Below are 17205 nucleotides of genomic sequence, written 5' to 3'. Positions count from 1 at the left end.
GTAATTAGAACAAAATCATCATGGGGAATACAAGTATAGCCAATAGTACTGTAATAACTCTGTACGGTACCAGATGGGTACAAGACCTACCAGGCTAATGACTTCGTAATTTATATAACTGTCTACTCACTATTTTGTTTTGTACACCTGAAACTAATATGATATTGTACGTCAACTGTAATTGAAAAATAAATTTAAAAAATAAATGATCATTTTAAAAAATACACTACAGAGCATATGTTAAAATTCTTCCTTCTAAGCAGTCCTTCTGACCACTTTGATTTACAGGATTTTATCATTACTGAAATGATTTCATTGTTTGATTTTGGAAAAAACTCCCATGGTTGGTAGATGAGACCAAGAAAACAAGTTTGAGGTTGTAGTCAATTGTGTCACGGCCACGGATTCCTCCCCGCCCTGCGTAATGCCCCTTGACATGGGACTTTGCCCCTCCTCCCCTTGAGGGTGGTATCTATTTCCCTGGGTGGGCTTCGTGTTCCGCCTTTACCAATGGCACGGGGCAGAAATAACGGTGTGCGAGTTCTAGAGCCTAGGCATCAAGAAGTCTGGCACCTCTTGAAAGGCTGCCCTGGAAGGAAGCTGACTTAGCTCACTGGGGATGAGAGGCCATGTGTAGGAAAACGGAGATGCCCCAGGCAACAGTCAGCACCGATTCCAGACGTAAGAGTGGGGCCATCTGGGCTCCTCCAGCTCAGTCACCCGCTGAATGCAGCCCCATGAGTGAGCCCAGACGACACTCGCAGAAGAACCATCCTGCCAAGCCACAGGATCAAAAAAAAAAAATAAATTATAGTAGTTTTTTTAGGCCACTGCACTTTTGGAGCTGTTTGTTACACAGTAAAGGCTAATGGAAACAGAAATTAAGACGGCCTTGGTGACCACTGCTTAGATGAGCCAGTTTGTTCAACCATCTGAATCGTCAAACTTGGGTGTGAGACACTTTGAACCAATTCCCAAAACTCCATTCCATTTAAACCCAGGGGTGGTGTGCTTCACCAATGTATCACAACTCTGAGACAAGGTCAAAAGCAAGGTCCCCAAAGTGGATGGGAAGGGTACCCCTTTGGGCACACAAATTCCAATGTCTGTGTCACACAAAGGTCTGAACAGTCCTGTTTCTGTGTCAGTCACGTGGGGTCTGCTTGAGGAGGAGGGCAAACAGATAAAGCCAGTGTGCAGCGAAGGCGCCAGGAGATTCTGGGCTTTATCCTCATTAACTATCCAGAAGGGGTGACTAGGATTACTGCCTGGTTTAAGGGATTTGAGAATCCTAGGACGAAGCACTTCAACCCAAAATTTCCTGTTTTGCTGTAGCAACATTCTGGATGTCCCAGAAGGCTCAAGGAGTATTGTAAACGTGTCACAAAATTCATCTTCATTAATTCAGTCATTAATCTCTTCCTTGGAATCCACTTCAATGTTCTCTCCTCAACAGACAAGCCCCATAATGTACACTATCCATGGCGCCCTATTTATCAGAAGGTAGTTAATTATTCGTATAACGCATATTAAACGCCTACTCCCACCCATCCCAAAGGAGAAGGAAGGCTAAATGCTGGTGATCTGTCTCACTTGGCTCCCTGCCTAGGCACAGAATGCAGTAAGTGAACAAATGAATGAATGGACAAAGGAATAAATGAGTGAAGCTCACACTCATCGGCTTCATGTGGCCATCATACCCTCCCTTGCTCTGACCTGTTTGCTCTTTCTCCCTATCAGCTTCCCTTTGAGACAAGGCTCTCAGATCTCTTCTAGAGTGAATAAGAGTAAGAAAAATAAACACAAATGTGAACTGAACACGCAGTGCATCAGATTTCATTCCCCTTGGCACTTCCAGGTGATGGGGTGTGGCCGCCTTCGCCCCAGGCTGTTGTCCTTTTACCCTAGGACCCGTGGGTTCTACCTCGAGCGCCCGTTCCCACTCACCAACACTGACGTGCTTGGACACGACGGGCAGAGGGTCGGTCTCCTGCTCAGGCTTGATGAGGATGGAGACTGCAGAGGACGCCGTGATCTCCCTGAACAGGCTGCTCACTCCTTGCGTGGACTCCTTCAGCAAGGAGGTCACATTCTGCGTTGACTCCTTTAAGAGGTCCGACACTGTAGGAGCAAACTTACTCTGCCCGTTTAAATCCTTGTTGTCTATGTTGATGGCAAAGAGGATGGAGTTCAGACCTGCCCCCAAAAGAGAAGAGTCTGGAGTGTGTGCTGGTGAACAGAATCACACCCCCAATGCGATGAACCAGTTGCAGACATCGCAATACACAGGAGGGTGCACGCTGATCTTACACGCTGAGAAAAACCGCCCCACCCCCATCACTGGGGTCAGCAGACACCAGCTACCACAGGAGTCGAGTCTCTCCGAATTCTCTCGCTATCTGTGGGGAGGGAGGTTAAGGAGTAAATTCTGGGGTCAGACTGACTGGGTTAAACCCCAGCACGGCCACTTACAAGCTCTGAAAGCTTGGTCAAGCCATTTACAACCTCTCTGAGCTTCAGTTTCCTCATCTGTAAAATGGGGACACTGTATCTCTTTCATAGAGTAGGTATAAAAGACCATCACCCACCAAACACGCTCAGCTAAGTAAGCAACCACAAAGTTGGCACCAGTATCGTTACCATTATTTTAGGCAAACGTACACACTGGTACCCTAGGGCCGATAGAGGAAATCATGGTTGAGTCTGGCTCTTCCTAATCAATTAACTAGACTAACATAACTCTCAGTCTGTGGGGCTCAGTACAAACTTTCAGGAAAGGAAGGGGGGGAAAGCAGCCAACAAAGGACTTGGAAGAAAGAAGCAAGTTGCCTATTTCTGTCGGGTTGTTTCCATCTTTCACCCTTTGAGCGAGAGTCAAATGATAAACAATTTAATAATTCACCAACTACCAGAACGGCCTTCCAGGGCTTTCACGCTGACAAATGGTGCACATCTGATCCTCTCACAGCCCGGAAAGGTTACTACAAGCTATCGGGATTCCCACCTCGCAGAGGAGGGAAACAGAAGTCACGGAACTCACAGGACGTGCCCCAGGTCACCGGCCAGGGAGGGGCAGAGCCAGGCTTCCCCTCCAGTCCCTTGGGCCTTTATAGTATACCTGCAAAGCCACAGCCAGACACCCTCAAGCCCACATTTTCCCTGTAGGGTATCAACTTCTAAATAAATGGACTCAATGCTCAATGCCACTCACGGAAGAACCGTGGCAAGTGACTCAGAAAGTCAGTGAGGGACAGGGAAAATCATAGCATCCCTTGGAGTTCTACTTTCTCTCCCAAGCATTCTCCTCGGCTCACCAGGCTCCCCGGGACCCATCACTCCTGGCCTTGGCCAGACTTACCAGCTGCCATGGTAGGAAGCATGCTAGACCTTTCTTCATCCATCACAAAAGACCAGTCTTCATAAAAAGTGCTGCAAATTGAAAGAGAAAGGAAAAGGCTCTGAATAGTGCTTCTCTGCGTCCCTCAGCCAGACAATTCCATGATATGGGTTCTGGAAAATCCCTGCCTGGTCATCCCAGAGTGGATATAGGAGGTCTCTGCTGGACTGAAGCTTCGGGTTATAAACAAAGACTGACTGCACATATCTTATGACGTCCTCAATGGTCCCCTGAGATCTTTAGAGTCCCCTGAGCTTGAGAGTACTGAAATAGGCATGAGATGTAAATGTGGTGTTTACGAAGCAGCAGAGCAGAAACGGACAGAGGGCTGACTTCCATTCAGGCAGGGTCTCCAAGAGGCAGACAGGAAATCCAAGCTGGGCCACAGGACCCCCTGATTGGGCTAATGCAAGAAGAGGGCATTTCAGAAATGATAGCACTTCATGGCTCCATCAGCCAGGTCATTCGTACGTAATAACCCCTTGAGCTGCAGACCCAAAAGCCCAAGTTATCCAGGGAAGGGCTGGGAAGCTAAAAAGGCCCCACACATCGAAACAGCTGTTGGGGGCAGGGGGGTCAGAGAGACCTACAGGGTCTGTCCAAGTTCATGCGGCAACAAATGGTACAGCCAGGAGTCAAAAGCAAGGCTCCCAGTCCAATTCCCCAGCTCTTTATCCAGCTCCCTGCTAAACAGTAACAAGCAAAACTCCTCAGCCCCGACTTCTCCACCAGGTCAGAGGACTCTAAATTAATGGAGTCCAAGTTCAGTGTCACTAAAGCACAGTCAACGATGAGTGACCTGTAGTCCAGCAAGAGACTGAACACAACGAACAGAAAGAGAAACGAGACGCACCGTTTTCAATACGCCTGCAGCGTGTCAGAGGAAGCAGGAGCCACATGTTCAAGCTGGCCTTGCAACTGTCCCTCTGAGTCCCCAAATTGTGATTCTTTAAAAATCTGAGCCAGTTTTCATGCATTTAAATGAATCTGGTTTTCCTACATGGAGTTAGATAAGTGGCTAGTGATTCAGGTAAGTTCAACTGTGATTCAACAGCAGGATTTACTTCAACTGCTCGTGTTAAATTCAACTTTGATGTTGAGTGTACAACTCTGAACTACTTGCAAATGATCTGCTGGGAAGGACTTGATGAAAATTCACTTTAAGGAACATAAGTATGTTCTCCTTAACTAAAGCCAGTTAATGCTCAGGAAGAACCATGTTTCTCCAAAAATAAGACCGGGTCTTTATTTTTTTCCCCCTTCTTCCGCCTCCCGCCCCACTCCAGTTCAAGCCGTTGTTTCTCAGTCTAGTTGTGTAGGACACAGCTCCCTGGCCCACGCTGGTATTATGAGCCTTGTGCTCCCCCCGGGCTGAGGCAGCCGGTCGCCGGTCATCGGTCGGCCACTCACAGCAGCTCACAGCAGCTCTCACCGGCTGCCGGCCACTCGTGATGGCTGCTGGCCATTCACGCTCTCTGCCGGCCACTCACACTGGCCTCCGGCTGCTCATGGCAGCACACGGTAGCCCTCGGCAGCAGTTAGCCGGAGGCAGCCTGCAACAGCTCACACCGACCTCCAGCTGCTCACAGCAGCCCAGCTCCAAGGAGAGCCGTTGTTCACAATCTTAGCTGTAGAGGGCGCAGCTCACTGGCCTACATGGGAATCGAACCAGCGACCTCAGCATTAGGAGCACGGCGCTCCAACCACCTGAGCCACCGGGCCAACCCAAGACTGAGTCTTATATTAATTTTTGCTCCAAAAGACGCATTAGGGCTTATGTTCAGGGGATGTCATCCTGAAAAATCATGCTAGTGCTTATTTTCTGGTTAGGTCTTATTTCCGGGGAAACACAGCACAGATAGACATCCGCAGCCTCCCAGCTCTAAGCAGCACACAGGTGCAGCCAGCACATCATCCAGGCCCCCGTCACTCCCATGTCGGACCCACAGAGTCTGAGCATACAACAGACAAAGTACCACAGGTAACATCAATGCGAGAACTTCAAGGGTGTTTGTTAGAGACCTAGCGCACAATCCTAGCACGCCTAACAAACTACCGGTAGACAGGTCACCACAAAGGGCAGCAGAAACAGAACAGGAGATTTGAGCCAAGGAACGCACAGCAAGATATGAAATCACAGCACTGAGTCATGGCACTAATGAAATCTCAGATTATTGAATTGAATGAAATTTCACTGTTGAGGATCTGGAAGTTATTCAAGAGACCAGGGCAGCACTGATCACTGTCTCATTGTATCATCAAGTGACACAAAACTACATGTTTGATCCACCATTCTCAGAGGGAAAAGTGCAGACCAAAGAGAGACAGAGACAGAAAAACAGACAGACAGAGAGACAGAGACATCATGAACATCTGAGTGCAGGGAAAACGGCAGGATTGTCAATGTTTCTGAAGGGAACACGGCTGACTCCTGTCGCTGAGGTACATGCAGTGCCAGCCCCCATGGCGGTGGCAGAACGATACCTCCCCACCCTGCTGAGCCTGCCTGTGGCCCTGGGACTTGCTGGCAATGAAACGTGAATGGAGATTAGGTATCACATAGGGCGGCTCGGGAGCTTGAAGAGCCAGCTCTTAAGCGCAACCTAAGCCTCAATCTCTCTCTCAATGGAGATGAACCTCCATCTGCCTGGGGCCGAGGTGAGAACCCTACTTACCCATGATAGACGTGAAGCTGGGGGAGGAAATAAACTAGGCCGTCTCAAGCCACTGGAGGTTTCATGGTGTTTGTTACGGAGGCATAACCTGGCCACTATCCCCCGACAGAGTGAACTTTGTGGTTTTGATCAAGAAAACGGGGAGTTGTTTCTTAATAACAAGTGAGTTCTCTACCCAATTTAAAACTTCCATATTCTTTGTCAGTTTGGTATTGATTAACCTCAAAAAAAAAAACCAAAAAAACCCAGAAAGAGTTGTAAATAACCCAGCACACCAGGAAAGACAAACCGTGAAACTGGGTATTAAACACCCAACATCTGAAGAGAAAGAAATTCTGAATCTGAAAGAAGCTCAAATTAAAGTTCCATGAAGAGAAGAGCAGGCTATTGTCTTAAGACAATAGCTCTCTCCACACACACCCCCACCGCCTCAATACCAATAAGCATTTATTGAGTGCTTGTTGTATGCAGGCGTCACGCTGAGCCCTTCACAGGCCTTCTCTCATTTATTCTCCAAACCAACTGCCCGCGCAGCACAGCGGCACAAGAGGGAAACCCAAGTGCCCCAGATGGTGGGGCTGAGATGCCAGTCCAAGCGTCTGACTCAGATTGGGTGACGGTAGCGGCCGGCCCCGCCCACGGCCCCCGGGACCCAGCAGCCCTACCTGAGCCTGCCCCGGTCCGCCAGCAGCATGTGCAGGTAGCGCTCCAGCGAATGCTCGTTGAGGGCGCAGCGTAGCCAGGCGCGGCCGCGGCCCACGTCCGAGGCGATGTGGCGCAGGGAGTAGAAGCGCTGCAGCTCGTGCTTGTTGAGGACCTCCTTCACGTAGAACCAGAACACAGGCTCTGCGGAGACAGCAGGACAGGCACGTGGGGCTCGGCCTGGCACGCGCGTCATTTTCAGAGTACCGTTCCCTGGGCATCTTTGAGGACTGTACAAGAGTTACTGCCTTCGCAGGTTAAAGGAAGATACTGAAGAGTATCCCGGAAATAAAAATGACCCCCAAATTTACCCTCCAGAGGCAGCCGCTGTTAACGTTTTTGAGTATTTCCTTCCAGTCTTTTTTCCTGTACTTTTCTTTCTTATACAGAATTGACGTCCATGATAGGCTGGATGATAACCCCCAAAGATAACCATGTCTCAATCCCTCAACCTGTGAATTTCAGCTTCTATGGCAAAAGGGACTTTGCAGATGTGATTCAATTAAGGATCTTAAGAAGAGATTATTCTGGGTCGTCTCTGCAGGGCCAAGGACGTAATCATGGGTATCTGTACAAGAGGGAGGCAGAGGGAGATTGGACATAAGACGAGGAGAAGGCAATGTGACCAGGGAAGCAGAGATTGGAACAGCCACGGCCACAGAATGCCAAAAGCCACCAGAAACCGGGAGAGACAAGAACAGATTCTGCCCTTGAGCCCCCAGAAGCACCCAACCCTGCTCCCATCTTGACTTTAGCAAAGTGGACTGACTTTGAACTTCTGCCTTCCGTACTGTAAGAAAATTAATTTGTTTTAAGACATCCAAGTTTGTTGTAATTTGTTATAGCAGTCACAAGAAACTAATACACTATCATACTGTGTGTTTTGTGTATATATATGTATATATATATACACATACATATGTATGTGTGTGTACATATCTTTTTTGTACATATCTTTTTATACATATATATAAAAATACACACGCACACACACATAATTTTGTATTCTGGTTTGCTTCTTTTCTTGTCTACATCATAAACATTTTCCTGTAACATTTAAACATTTTTGGAAACATGATTTTTGATGACTTCCCAGTTAAACGTAATTTAACTATCTCTACTGCTGGAAACATGATATATTGCCAATTTTCCCTGTATACTGCTTTGAACCTCTTTGTACACAACTAATTGTCCTTATTTCTAGTTCCTTAAGAGAGATTTCCACAGATCTGAGAATAGGAACAGATTTAAGACTTTAAGGGAAAACCAAGAAACTTTCTTTTTATCCAAAAAAATAGTCATTTTATCGCCATCCTGCCTTTATTATCTACACCCGCAGATTTTTTCCACGGTTGTAATTTTAGTGTCTTCCTAATTTTGTGATCAAGTTTCTGTACTTAACATTGGCTCATCCACACTTTTTCATGCCACCAATAATAGTAGAAGTAACAACATCAAGAGACGATACTATTTAACTACAAACCAGCCACTGCACTAAACACTGACCTCAGTCGTCACAATCGCCACACCATCTCCATGTCAAAGACAAGGTCTGAGGCCTGCACAAGTGGACACTCACCCAGTGATACACATTCAGTAAGCACTACAGCAGAATGGGACCTCAGAGCTGTCTAACTGCAAACCACAAAATCACCCGGCCTTATGAAGTGAGCAGGCATCTACCTTCTTTGAAATGATCATGTATGTTCACAACTGCTTAATATCCCATAGGAAAGAGTGCTTAGAATGCTGCTAGACAGGGATTCGAATCCAGGAGCTAACCAGGCTCCGAGAACCTTCCATCCAGAAGGATGCACATATACCCATCTTCATAAATGACGCCAGGTTAACAAGCTCACTGTAATATTTCAGCCCAGCTGGCCTTGCACCACGAACTGGCGAGGCTATGGGCTACCGGGGAGATACAAGAAGGACTCGTCCCTACTAAGATTCCAATCCAGTGGACAGGACAGCGGGCGCAGAGGTCGTTCAGTGGAATGACCCCGGGCAGGTCACTCGACCGCGCTAAGCTTTGGATTCTTCTCCCTTAGCATAAGCCCCTAAGTGCAGAATCACCTCAGTTATTGGGGGTTGTAACTGGAGGAAAGGGAAGTACAGCACGGAGATGCTCAGCCCACATTGACCAACCACGGTTTACTCAGTAATTACCTTCTTGTAACAGCATGAGTGTACAGGGGGCGCCAAAAACATGTAACACATTGTAAGAAAGGAAAACACTGTGTTAAAATGGTAATACTCAATATATACCGATAACAAAAGGTGAATACAAGTCCCATTTGACGTCTGCAACGACAAGAGGTGCTCAGAGTGGTTACATCAGCGCCCAGACACTTCTGATGACGGCGAACATTGTTGGGTAGACTTCTGTGGTGAGCTGTAAACTATTCCAGCACCACAGCGGAAACAGCGGGCCGCGTTGCTGTGCGAGGCCTCCCGGATCTTCCCTTGTGCGCGTCACACACAACACCATGCGTCTCAGACTTAGCACGAATGCGTGCAATTGGTAGGCATGTTGGAGGTTCTGCTGCATACTCAAGCCTCCATTGTCGTTGTACTTCCACAACATTCCCGAATTTCAAATGCCCCTTCAAAATGATCTTGCGCTCTTTGAATGACAACCGTGCTTCCGCCGTTTTCTTTGATTGTCCTGCCTGTCGCATGGTGACGCTAGCATTCAATTGACTAACGCCATCTTTTGAATGAACGTCATACTACACACATTGCTACCATAATTCAATTCAACTTCGAAAAGTAACACATAATAAAATATCTTAAAATGTGTGGACATTTTTTCGGCACCCCCAGTGTATGTACATACGAGTGTGTGTATGTATGTGCGGGTCGTGCCGACTTCTGGGATCATTTATAATGAACATCCCAAGAATGACTGGAAAAACCACCAACAGGGCAGTTTGCTCAGGACTACCTTCTGTCTCAACACCTAAATGCCAAACTAATGCAAAACAAATTAGATCAGCCCAAAACACACAAGTGCTTAATAGCCTTCTTTCCACTCAAAGCCTCTCTCAGAAACCACGAGGGGGAATTTGGTGAGAGTGATGCCCTGCGCCGGCCTGCCAACCACCTGTTTTGAAACACACCAGACAAACATCTGCATTAATATTACCCATCACGATTCAAATCAAATGACTCATCCACATCCTGTCTTTCTTGAAAACTGCAGTCACCTCCCTCTGACCTTGAATACACACGAAACACTCTAAGGTGTGTTTTCACCTCTCAATTTCGCAAACTGCTTACTGCTACAGAATCCTTCTGAAGCTTGCCAGAGCGATGCTGACGATAAGAATTATCCCAGCAGGATTCCGCTTCTACTGCCAGAATTAATGGGATCTATTTAAAGAGCAGCTCACCTGCCACTTAACAATTGCAGTGTCCGTAATTTAATTTGGGAATATACGCCGATCTCTTACTGCTTTGAAACAAGGGGCTAATTCAAAAAGTGGGCAAGGGCTTCTGGTTCTCCCAACTCCTGAAAGCCATCTGCCAACAAGAACTAGAGCCAGGAAGGGGGTGTTGAGGCGAGTGACCTGGGGCCACTCGGAAACTGAGGATGACAAACAACGCAGGCCTTGGCAAAGTTTCTAACGGGCCTCAACTTTAATTGATGCCAAGAATTCATATTTTGAAGGCCAAAGAGGACCAAAACCTTGGCTCAAATTCCACTTCAGATGGTTTGACCTTGGGTAACTTATTGTGCCCTTCATCTTCTTCATTTGTAAAATGAGTTTGCTATGAGGGAAAAAATAAGAAAATAAAGCGTACATGTGAAGTGCGCGGTGCCAACGCACCAAGGCAGGCAAACAACGGCCTTTCCCCTTTCTTCTGGAAGTTGCACCCCTCTTTCCGAGGGGAACCATGATCCATTACAAGTTGCCTCCAGCACAACCAACCTTCCCTCCCACAGGGCTGGGCAGGTAAGCAGGCTGGGCGATCACCTGGCCACAGCAGGGCATGTGTCTCAACCCTCATCCTGGCCCTGTTTCATATTTTGTGCATCATGGATTTTTTTCTATATTTATCATGATTTTTTGGTAATACTGCATGAAAATATTATTTACCTTGATTGCTGAGTTTTTGGTGCCCCGTTAAATTTTGTGGCTGAAGTGAGTGCCTCACTGCCCTCACCCAGTTCCAGCTCTGGGCCACAGCGTCCTGCCCACAATTTCTACCTGAACCACTGGAAACGAGGTCTCGTGTCCTTCTAGAACAGAAGTCAGCAAACAACTGACCCAGGGCTAAATTCTGCCCTCCACCTGTTTTTGTAAGTAAAGTTTTATGGGACACAGGCCCACCCATTTGTTTACTTGTCTATTTGTTTATTTATTTATTTGTAGCAGGCTGCTTTCCTGCTACAATGGCAGACCTAGAGTTGTGACAGAGCCCTACGGCCTAAAATTCTTAGCATCTGATCCCTTCAGGAAGAAGTTTGCCAACTACTGTTTTGGAAGCAGGAGCTCATTAATTGTGTAATCCTGTAGAGCGAGCCCACCTAGAAAAGACACCAACCTAGAGAGAAGTGGGCTGAGACAGAGACAGATTGGGGATGGGGGACCTAATCTAGCTCGAACCCTGGATTTCTTAGTTTCTTAAGTCAATAAGTGCCTTTTTTTTGTTTAAGTCTAAGTGGCTTGCTAACACTTACAACCAGGAGAAGCCTAATGCAGGGAGGTCGGGTGTGTTCTTCAATCATCTGATAATCATTTATAGAGACGGACAGCACGCCAGGCTCAGAGCAGTGCCTGCGTGCATTGTAGGGGCAAATGCGTCCCGCAAAACTAAACAACAACCAAAAGCATTACTCAACCAGAAACAAAAAACCCAACTACAAAGAGCCAGGCTCCCCATAAACAAAGAAAGGCTTGTTTTCCTCACACACTTAGATTGGAGGTAGACACTGGTTCAAAGTCTGTCACCGGCAGCATTTCCAATCTCCCGACCTTCACCTCACTGTCTCAGAGAACTGGGGAATCATAGCCACAATCGGAGCAGGAAAAAAGAGGACAAGATAAAGCCAGCTCTATCACCCCTTTTCAGGCAAGGATAAGTCATCCCAGAAAACCCCAAGGGAATGGAGAATAGGACGTCAAGACTGGCTTTGTCACTCACAATCCTTTACCTAGAGAAGGACAGCCCACAGCCCCAAGCAAACTCAGGTTCAATTAAGACAAAGAAGAAAAGGGAAATGGATTTTAGGTAGGAAACTAACAGAATCGACCATTCCAGGAACAAAAGGCAAACCAAGTGCTTCTGTATTCCAGCCTGAGACCTGGATGAGCACAGGTGCTCCAAAATCCCACTCACATCCCAAAGCAGATGAGCCCAACCACAAGACACAAATGGATCTGCAAAGCAGTTTCCAATAAGGGCTATAGCTTTGTCACTTGGCCATCTCCCAACCGGCCACAAGACTGCCTCCTGGAACTAGAACACTGTGGCTTAAACATGAGCTATACATAAATAATAAAGAATTATACAAAGTATGTAAACTTGATGCCTTTTCTTTTTTGCTTTTTTTCAATTGTAAAATATGTATAATAAAATTTACCATTTTAACCATTTTTAAGTGTATAATTCAGTGGCATAAAGTACATTCACAATGTTGTGCACCTATCACCACCATTCATTTCTAGAATGTTCTCATCATCCCAAACATAGCCATTAATCAATACGTTCCTAGTAGCCCCTGGTCATCTCGATTCTACTTTCTGTCTCTAGGAATTTGGCTGTTCTAGATACCGTATCAGTGGAACAGTACAATATTTGTCTTATTATGTCGGGCTACTTTCACTTAGCACGTTTTCATGATTAATCCATGTTATAGTATGTATCAGTATTTCATTTCTTTTTTTGGTTGAATAACATTCCATTATATGTATAGACCATATTTTGTTTATCTATTCATCTATCCATGGACATTTGGGTTATTTCCGCCTCTTGGCTCCTGCAAAATATGCTTCAGATGAACACAGATATACAAGTATCTGTTTGAGTCCCTGCTTTCAATTCTTTTACGTAAATGTCTAGAAGTAGAATTGCTGGATCATATGGTTAATTCCGTTAAACTTTCTGAGAAAACACCAAACTATTTCCCACAGTGGCTGCACCATTTTACATGGATACTTTATTTTTTTTTTTGTAGAGGTAGAACTGCCTTTATTTCTCTGCAACTGAAAAACTGTTATTAAACTCCCTTTCAGTTAGAAAACAATCTTAAATCTGACAATTGACGGTAACTTGGCCACTTTTTTTAAATTGTGGTAAAATTCACTTAACATAGAATTCACCATCTTAACCACTTTCAAGTATAGAATTCAAAACTTGACACATTTTTAAAGAATGAATAAAGGCACAATAATCTGAGATACTAGATTACTTTGGGAGGCTTCAGTAGATTTACATTTTAAAATTAAGCATCACTACTGACTCTGTAGAACAAATGCCAGTAATCTTGGTGGAGTGGGAGGAGATCACAGAGAAGAAGCAAGAAGACGAGAATAAGCTGCCACTGACTGCCAGGCGAGAGCTGGCTCCTCCACTGCGGTGCTGCTTTACATTGTCCCATGGTCCCTGTCACCAGCCCAGCTGCAGCCGCACTGGTCTCCTGGGTGTTTCTCCAACAGGCCATGCCTAGGGCCCTACCCAGCCAGGAAAACAGCAAGCACACCTGGCAGTCCATCGAGGGAATTTAGTACAGGGCGTCTGTTACAAAGATTTTGGAAAAGCTAAAAAGCTAAATAGGAACAAGGAACCAACCGATGTTAAAAACCCAGTCCATCCCTAGAGCCAGAGGAACAAAAGGAAAAGATTGTATTCCCAGGGCTGCCAGGCAATGCTGGACTGTGCCAAAGACACCTGTGGAAGGAGAAGAGGGAGGCCTAAACCGTGGGCCACATGGGGCCGCCAGGACCATGGAGGAAGCACAGCCACTGCCGGAAGATGCCACCTAAAGCAGAGGTGACAGGGAGATAAACTCTAGCTCCCCTCCACCTTCCTCCTTCTAGACTCAGCACCACCTGCCACTGGCCAGACCAAGTGGGAAGACAAGGTTTGCAGGGGAAGAAAGGGCAGAGAACAAGCCTGAGAGCAACAGGCGCTGACTGGTACACACTTTTGAACTTGCTGAACCACTGGGAATTCCTTCCCCAATAACAGCACGGCGAGCTAGTGCCCTCATTTCCTTAGATTTCTATTAAAATGTCCCCAGAAAGAGGCTGTCTGAACACTCTACACAGAAAAGTAAAACCTCCACCCATGGCAGACCGCTAGCTGGTCATCAACATCTACCCGCTCTTCTTCCGGAACCCCCAGACAGACAGACTATATTCCCAGCCTGCTCTGCAGTGGCCAAGTGACACCGTTTCCACTACTCGCAGGTGCCTGTCACTGGCCTGATTCACTCACTTCTGTCATCTGTCCGGCCCCTGTGAGCACCTGAGGTCTGAGTCCCAAGCTCTGATGCCTCAGCATAGCACACTTGGCATTCACCCACATTATACAAGAGTCTATAACACCTCCTTTGTTAAAAAGCGGGAACCTTCTCTAGCACCAAAGAAACAAGGACTTCTAAAACAAGTGTCTCATTTCCTTCTAGGGGTGTGCCCCATCCTCTGCTGAAGAGTCATTTTCATGCTGTCAGGAGCAAAGCAAAGGATCCATGGAACCAACGAGCTGGATGATTATGAACTGAAAACTGACAACTCTGAGGCCAAACCTGAGTCTTAGTTTAGGAGACCTTGGGATCAAACACCTCTGAAACAGCCCAAGGTCACCTTGGGCCAAGAGGCATCAGTCCAGCAATTACAGATCTTAATATATGCTTGGACAGTTTCGTGTCCCTTAGTAAAGAGCCATCAGCCCAAGTTCTCGGCCGGCCCCAGGACCCTGTGGGCATCCCATAATCTAGCGACTCACAGGTTCACACTGAGCCCAAGGAGAACAGCTCTTTGGATTCTGGCTCCCTCCTTATGGCTAGCAAGTCCCTACCAGCTGTTAAACATTTTCATCACTACCCCTAGGTAGAGTTCAGCATTTTGTCAGCACCTTCCGCAGACATCCCTCCATGGTCTCTCTCACCAGAAGTAGCTCATTTGCAAGTTCACGAATATAACAGAGAAACACAAAGAGGGAACTGAAACATTACAGGGATAGGGTGGGGGGAGAGTTGACTTCCCCTCACCATCAAAAGGATGGGCCCAGGGTTCTCCTGGCACATGCAGCTTCCTCCATAATTCACTTTCTACAGAAATGAAATTGTTGCCCAAGGTGACCCAATGAAGCAAAATATAAATTCTGATTTGAGTCAAATGCAATCAACCATTTTCAAAAATCCCCACTGAGGATCAAGGAAGTTGGTTTCTCTAATTTTACAGCTGTGGGTATATTAATGCCACCTGCTTTTCAACTGACTGAGAAGATGTACAGACAGCAGAGGGTGGGGTTTGGCTGCCCAAGAGAGTCAGCAGAGTGTCCTGAAGTTGGGGTCCTTGAGTCATTGAGCGGAACATAGATTTTTGGTGGCCAAGTACTTTGCAATATGCTGGAGCTACTGTGTTTCCCCAAAAATAAGACCTAGCTAGACAATCACCTCTAATGTGCCTTTTGGAGCAAAAATTAATATAAGACCAGGTATACTATAATATAATATAATATAATATAATATAATACAATACAATATAATATACTAAATACTGGCTCTTATATAATATAAGACCGGGTCTTACATTAATTTTTGCTCCAAAAGACGCATTAGAGCTGATAGTCCAGCAAGGTCTTATTTTGGGGAAAACACGGTACAAGGATGAGCAAGGATGGATCTAATCCATGACCATTGAGAGAGAGAGTCAACAAAAAACCTGGTAGCTCTATACACAGGTTTGATGAGAGGACTCAGGGCTACGGGGGGGAGGGGGGCACCTATAAGAGGGAAACAGTCCTGCTGAACTGAGTAGGGAGCTCATGAATGACTTTTTGAGAGTGGCCTGAAGCTTCAAGAGAGAAAAAACCAAAACCACAATGACATAGCACTTTACACCCCCTTGAAGGACTATTATCAAAAACAGAAAAATAGCAAATGTTGGTGAGGATGTGGAATAAATGAAACTCTTGTGCATTGCTGGTGGGAATGTAAAAATGCAGCAGCCACTATGGAAAACAGTATGGAGTTTCTTCAAAACATTAAACATAGAATTACCACATGACCCAGCAATTCCACTTCTAGGTTTACACACCCAGAAGACTTGAGAGCAGGGACTTGAACAGTTGTTTGCACACCCATCTTCATGGCTCACTAGTCACAACAGTCAATAAGTAGGAGCAGCCCAGGCGTCACGGACAGATGGGTGGATAAACAGTGGGGTTTGTCCATAAACTGGAATTATTCTGCCTCAAAAGGAACAGAAATTCGGACACCTGCTACAAATGCATGGACCTTGAGGGCATTATGCTAAATGAAATAAGCCAGACACAAAAGGACAAATATTGCATAAGTCTACTTCTATAAAGTACCTAAAATAGTCAAATTCATAGAAACACAAAGTAGAATGGTGGTTGCCAGGGGCGGGTGGGAGGAGGAAATGGGGAGTTATTGTTTAACAGTACGGAGTTTCAATATGGGAAGATGAAAAGGTTCTGGAGATGAATAGTGGTGACGGTTGTACAGTGTGAATGTACTTAATGCCACTGAACGATACACTTAAAAATCGTTAGATTTGTCATCTTTATGTTATGTATATTTTATCACAATTTAAAAGAGAGAGAGAGAATGAAAACAGAAGTTTGAGCAATTGTCATTTCAGTGAGGGTTGGGGAGGAAGGAGAGCAGTGGAAGGGAAAGAACACAGGGAAAGAACCAGACATGAAGAGTCTCCGGGTTACAGAAACCAGGAGTGCTCTTCAGAATTTAGGATTTAACCATCTCCACTGGGCAGAGGCACCGAGCAATGAAAAGACAGTCGCACAAAGACGCTCTCCCCAGAGTATCCAGCGTTAACGATGTGCTTGTTGAATTGTGGGGAGGTCCCGGGGGTCCCCAGGCAGGGGCTGCGGCGTGAGGGGAACCTGTGGGACTCGGGTCATGGTTTCTTTATCAACTGGATAGAAGTGTTGCGATGTCTGACCTGCCCACTGCATGTGAGCCCTGGGTGTGTGGCAGGGTTTAGAGGAAGCGCAGAGATAGACAAAGCTGGTAGAGGGCAGACCTTCGAAGCCATGTCAACTCTGTCCCAACTCTTTTAGGTTGGGGGGCGGGGGTGAGAGAGCAAGTTGGTTATTTAAGACTCCTCTGGCTATAACACGTAGAGTAGGTTAGAGCTGATCGAGATTGAAGGCAGACAGACATAACTGGGGGAGAGAAGAGAACTCATTAAAGATGGAGGAAATGTGAGTGGA

The 17205-nt window shown here is 46.2% G+C and overlaps 1 protein-coding gene across 1 annotated transcript in view; it reads right to left on the bottom strand.

The window, feature by feature from the left end:
• SNX29 (sorting nexin 29) overlaps window positions 1-17205 on the bottom strand; it is a 457786-nt gene that overhangs the window by 402287 nt on the left and 38294 nt on the right. Inside the window, exons 5-7 of the mRNA XM_033101149.1 lie at window positions 6738-6918; window positions 3359-3429; window positions 1948-2196 (exon numbers count right to left, since the gene is read on the bottom strand). Of these exons, the coding sequence (XP_032957040.1) occupies window positions 1948-2196; window positions 3359-3429; window positions 6738-6918 (501 nt within the window). The remainder of the gene's footprint in view (window positions 1-1947; window positions 2197-3358; window positions 3430-6737; window positions 6919-17205) is intronic.

The sequence above is a fragment of the Rhinolophus ferrumequinum genome (genome assembly GCF_004115265.2).
Source record: "Rhinolophus ferrumequinum isolate MPI-CBG mRhiFer1 chromosome 15 unlocalized genomic scaffold, mRhiFer1_v1.p scaffold_54_arrow_ctg1_1, whole genome shotgun sequence".
Taxonomy (NCBI): domain Eukaryota; kingdom Metazoa; phylum Chordata; class Mammalia; order Chiroptera; family Rhinolophidae; genus Rhinolophus; species Rhinolophus ferrumequinum.
This window is presented reverse-complemented; position numbering and strand designations above follow the sequence as displayed.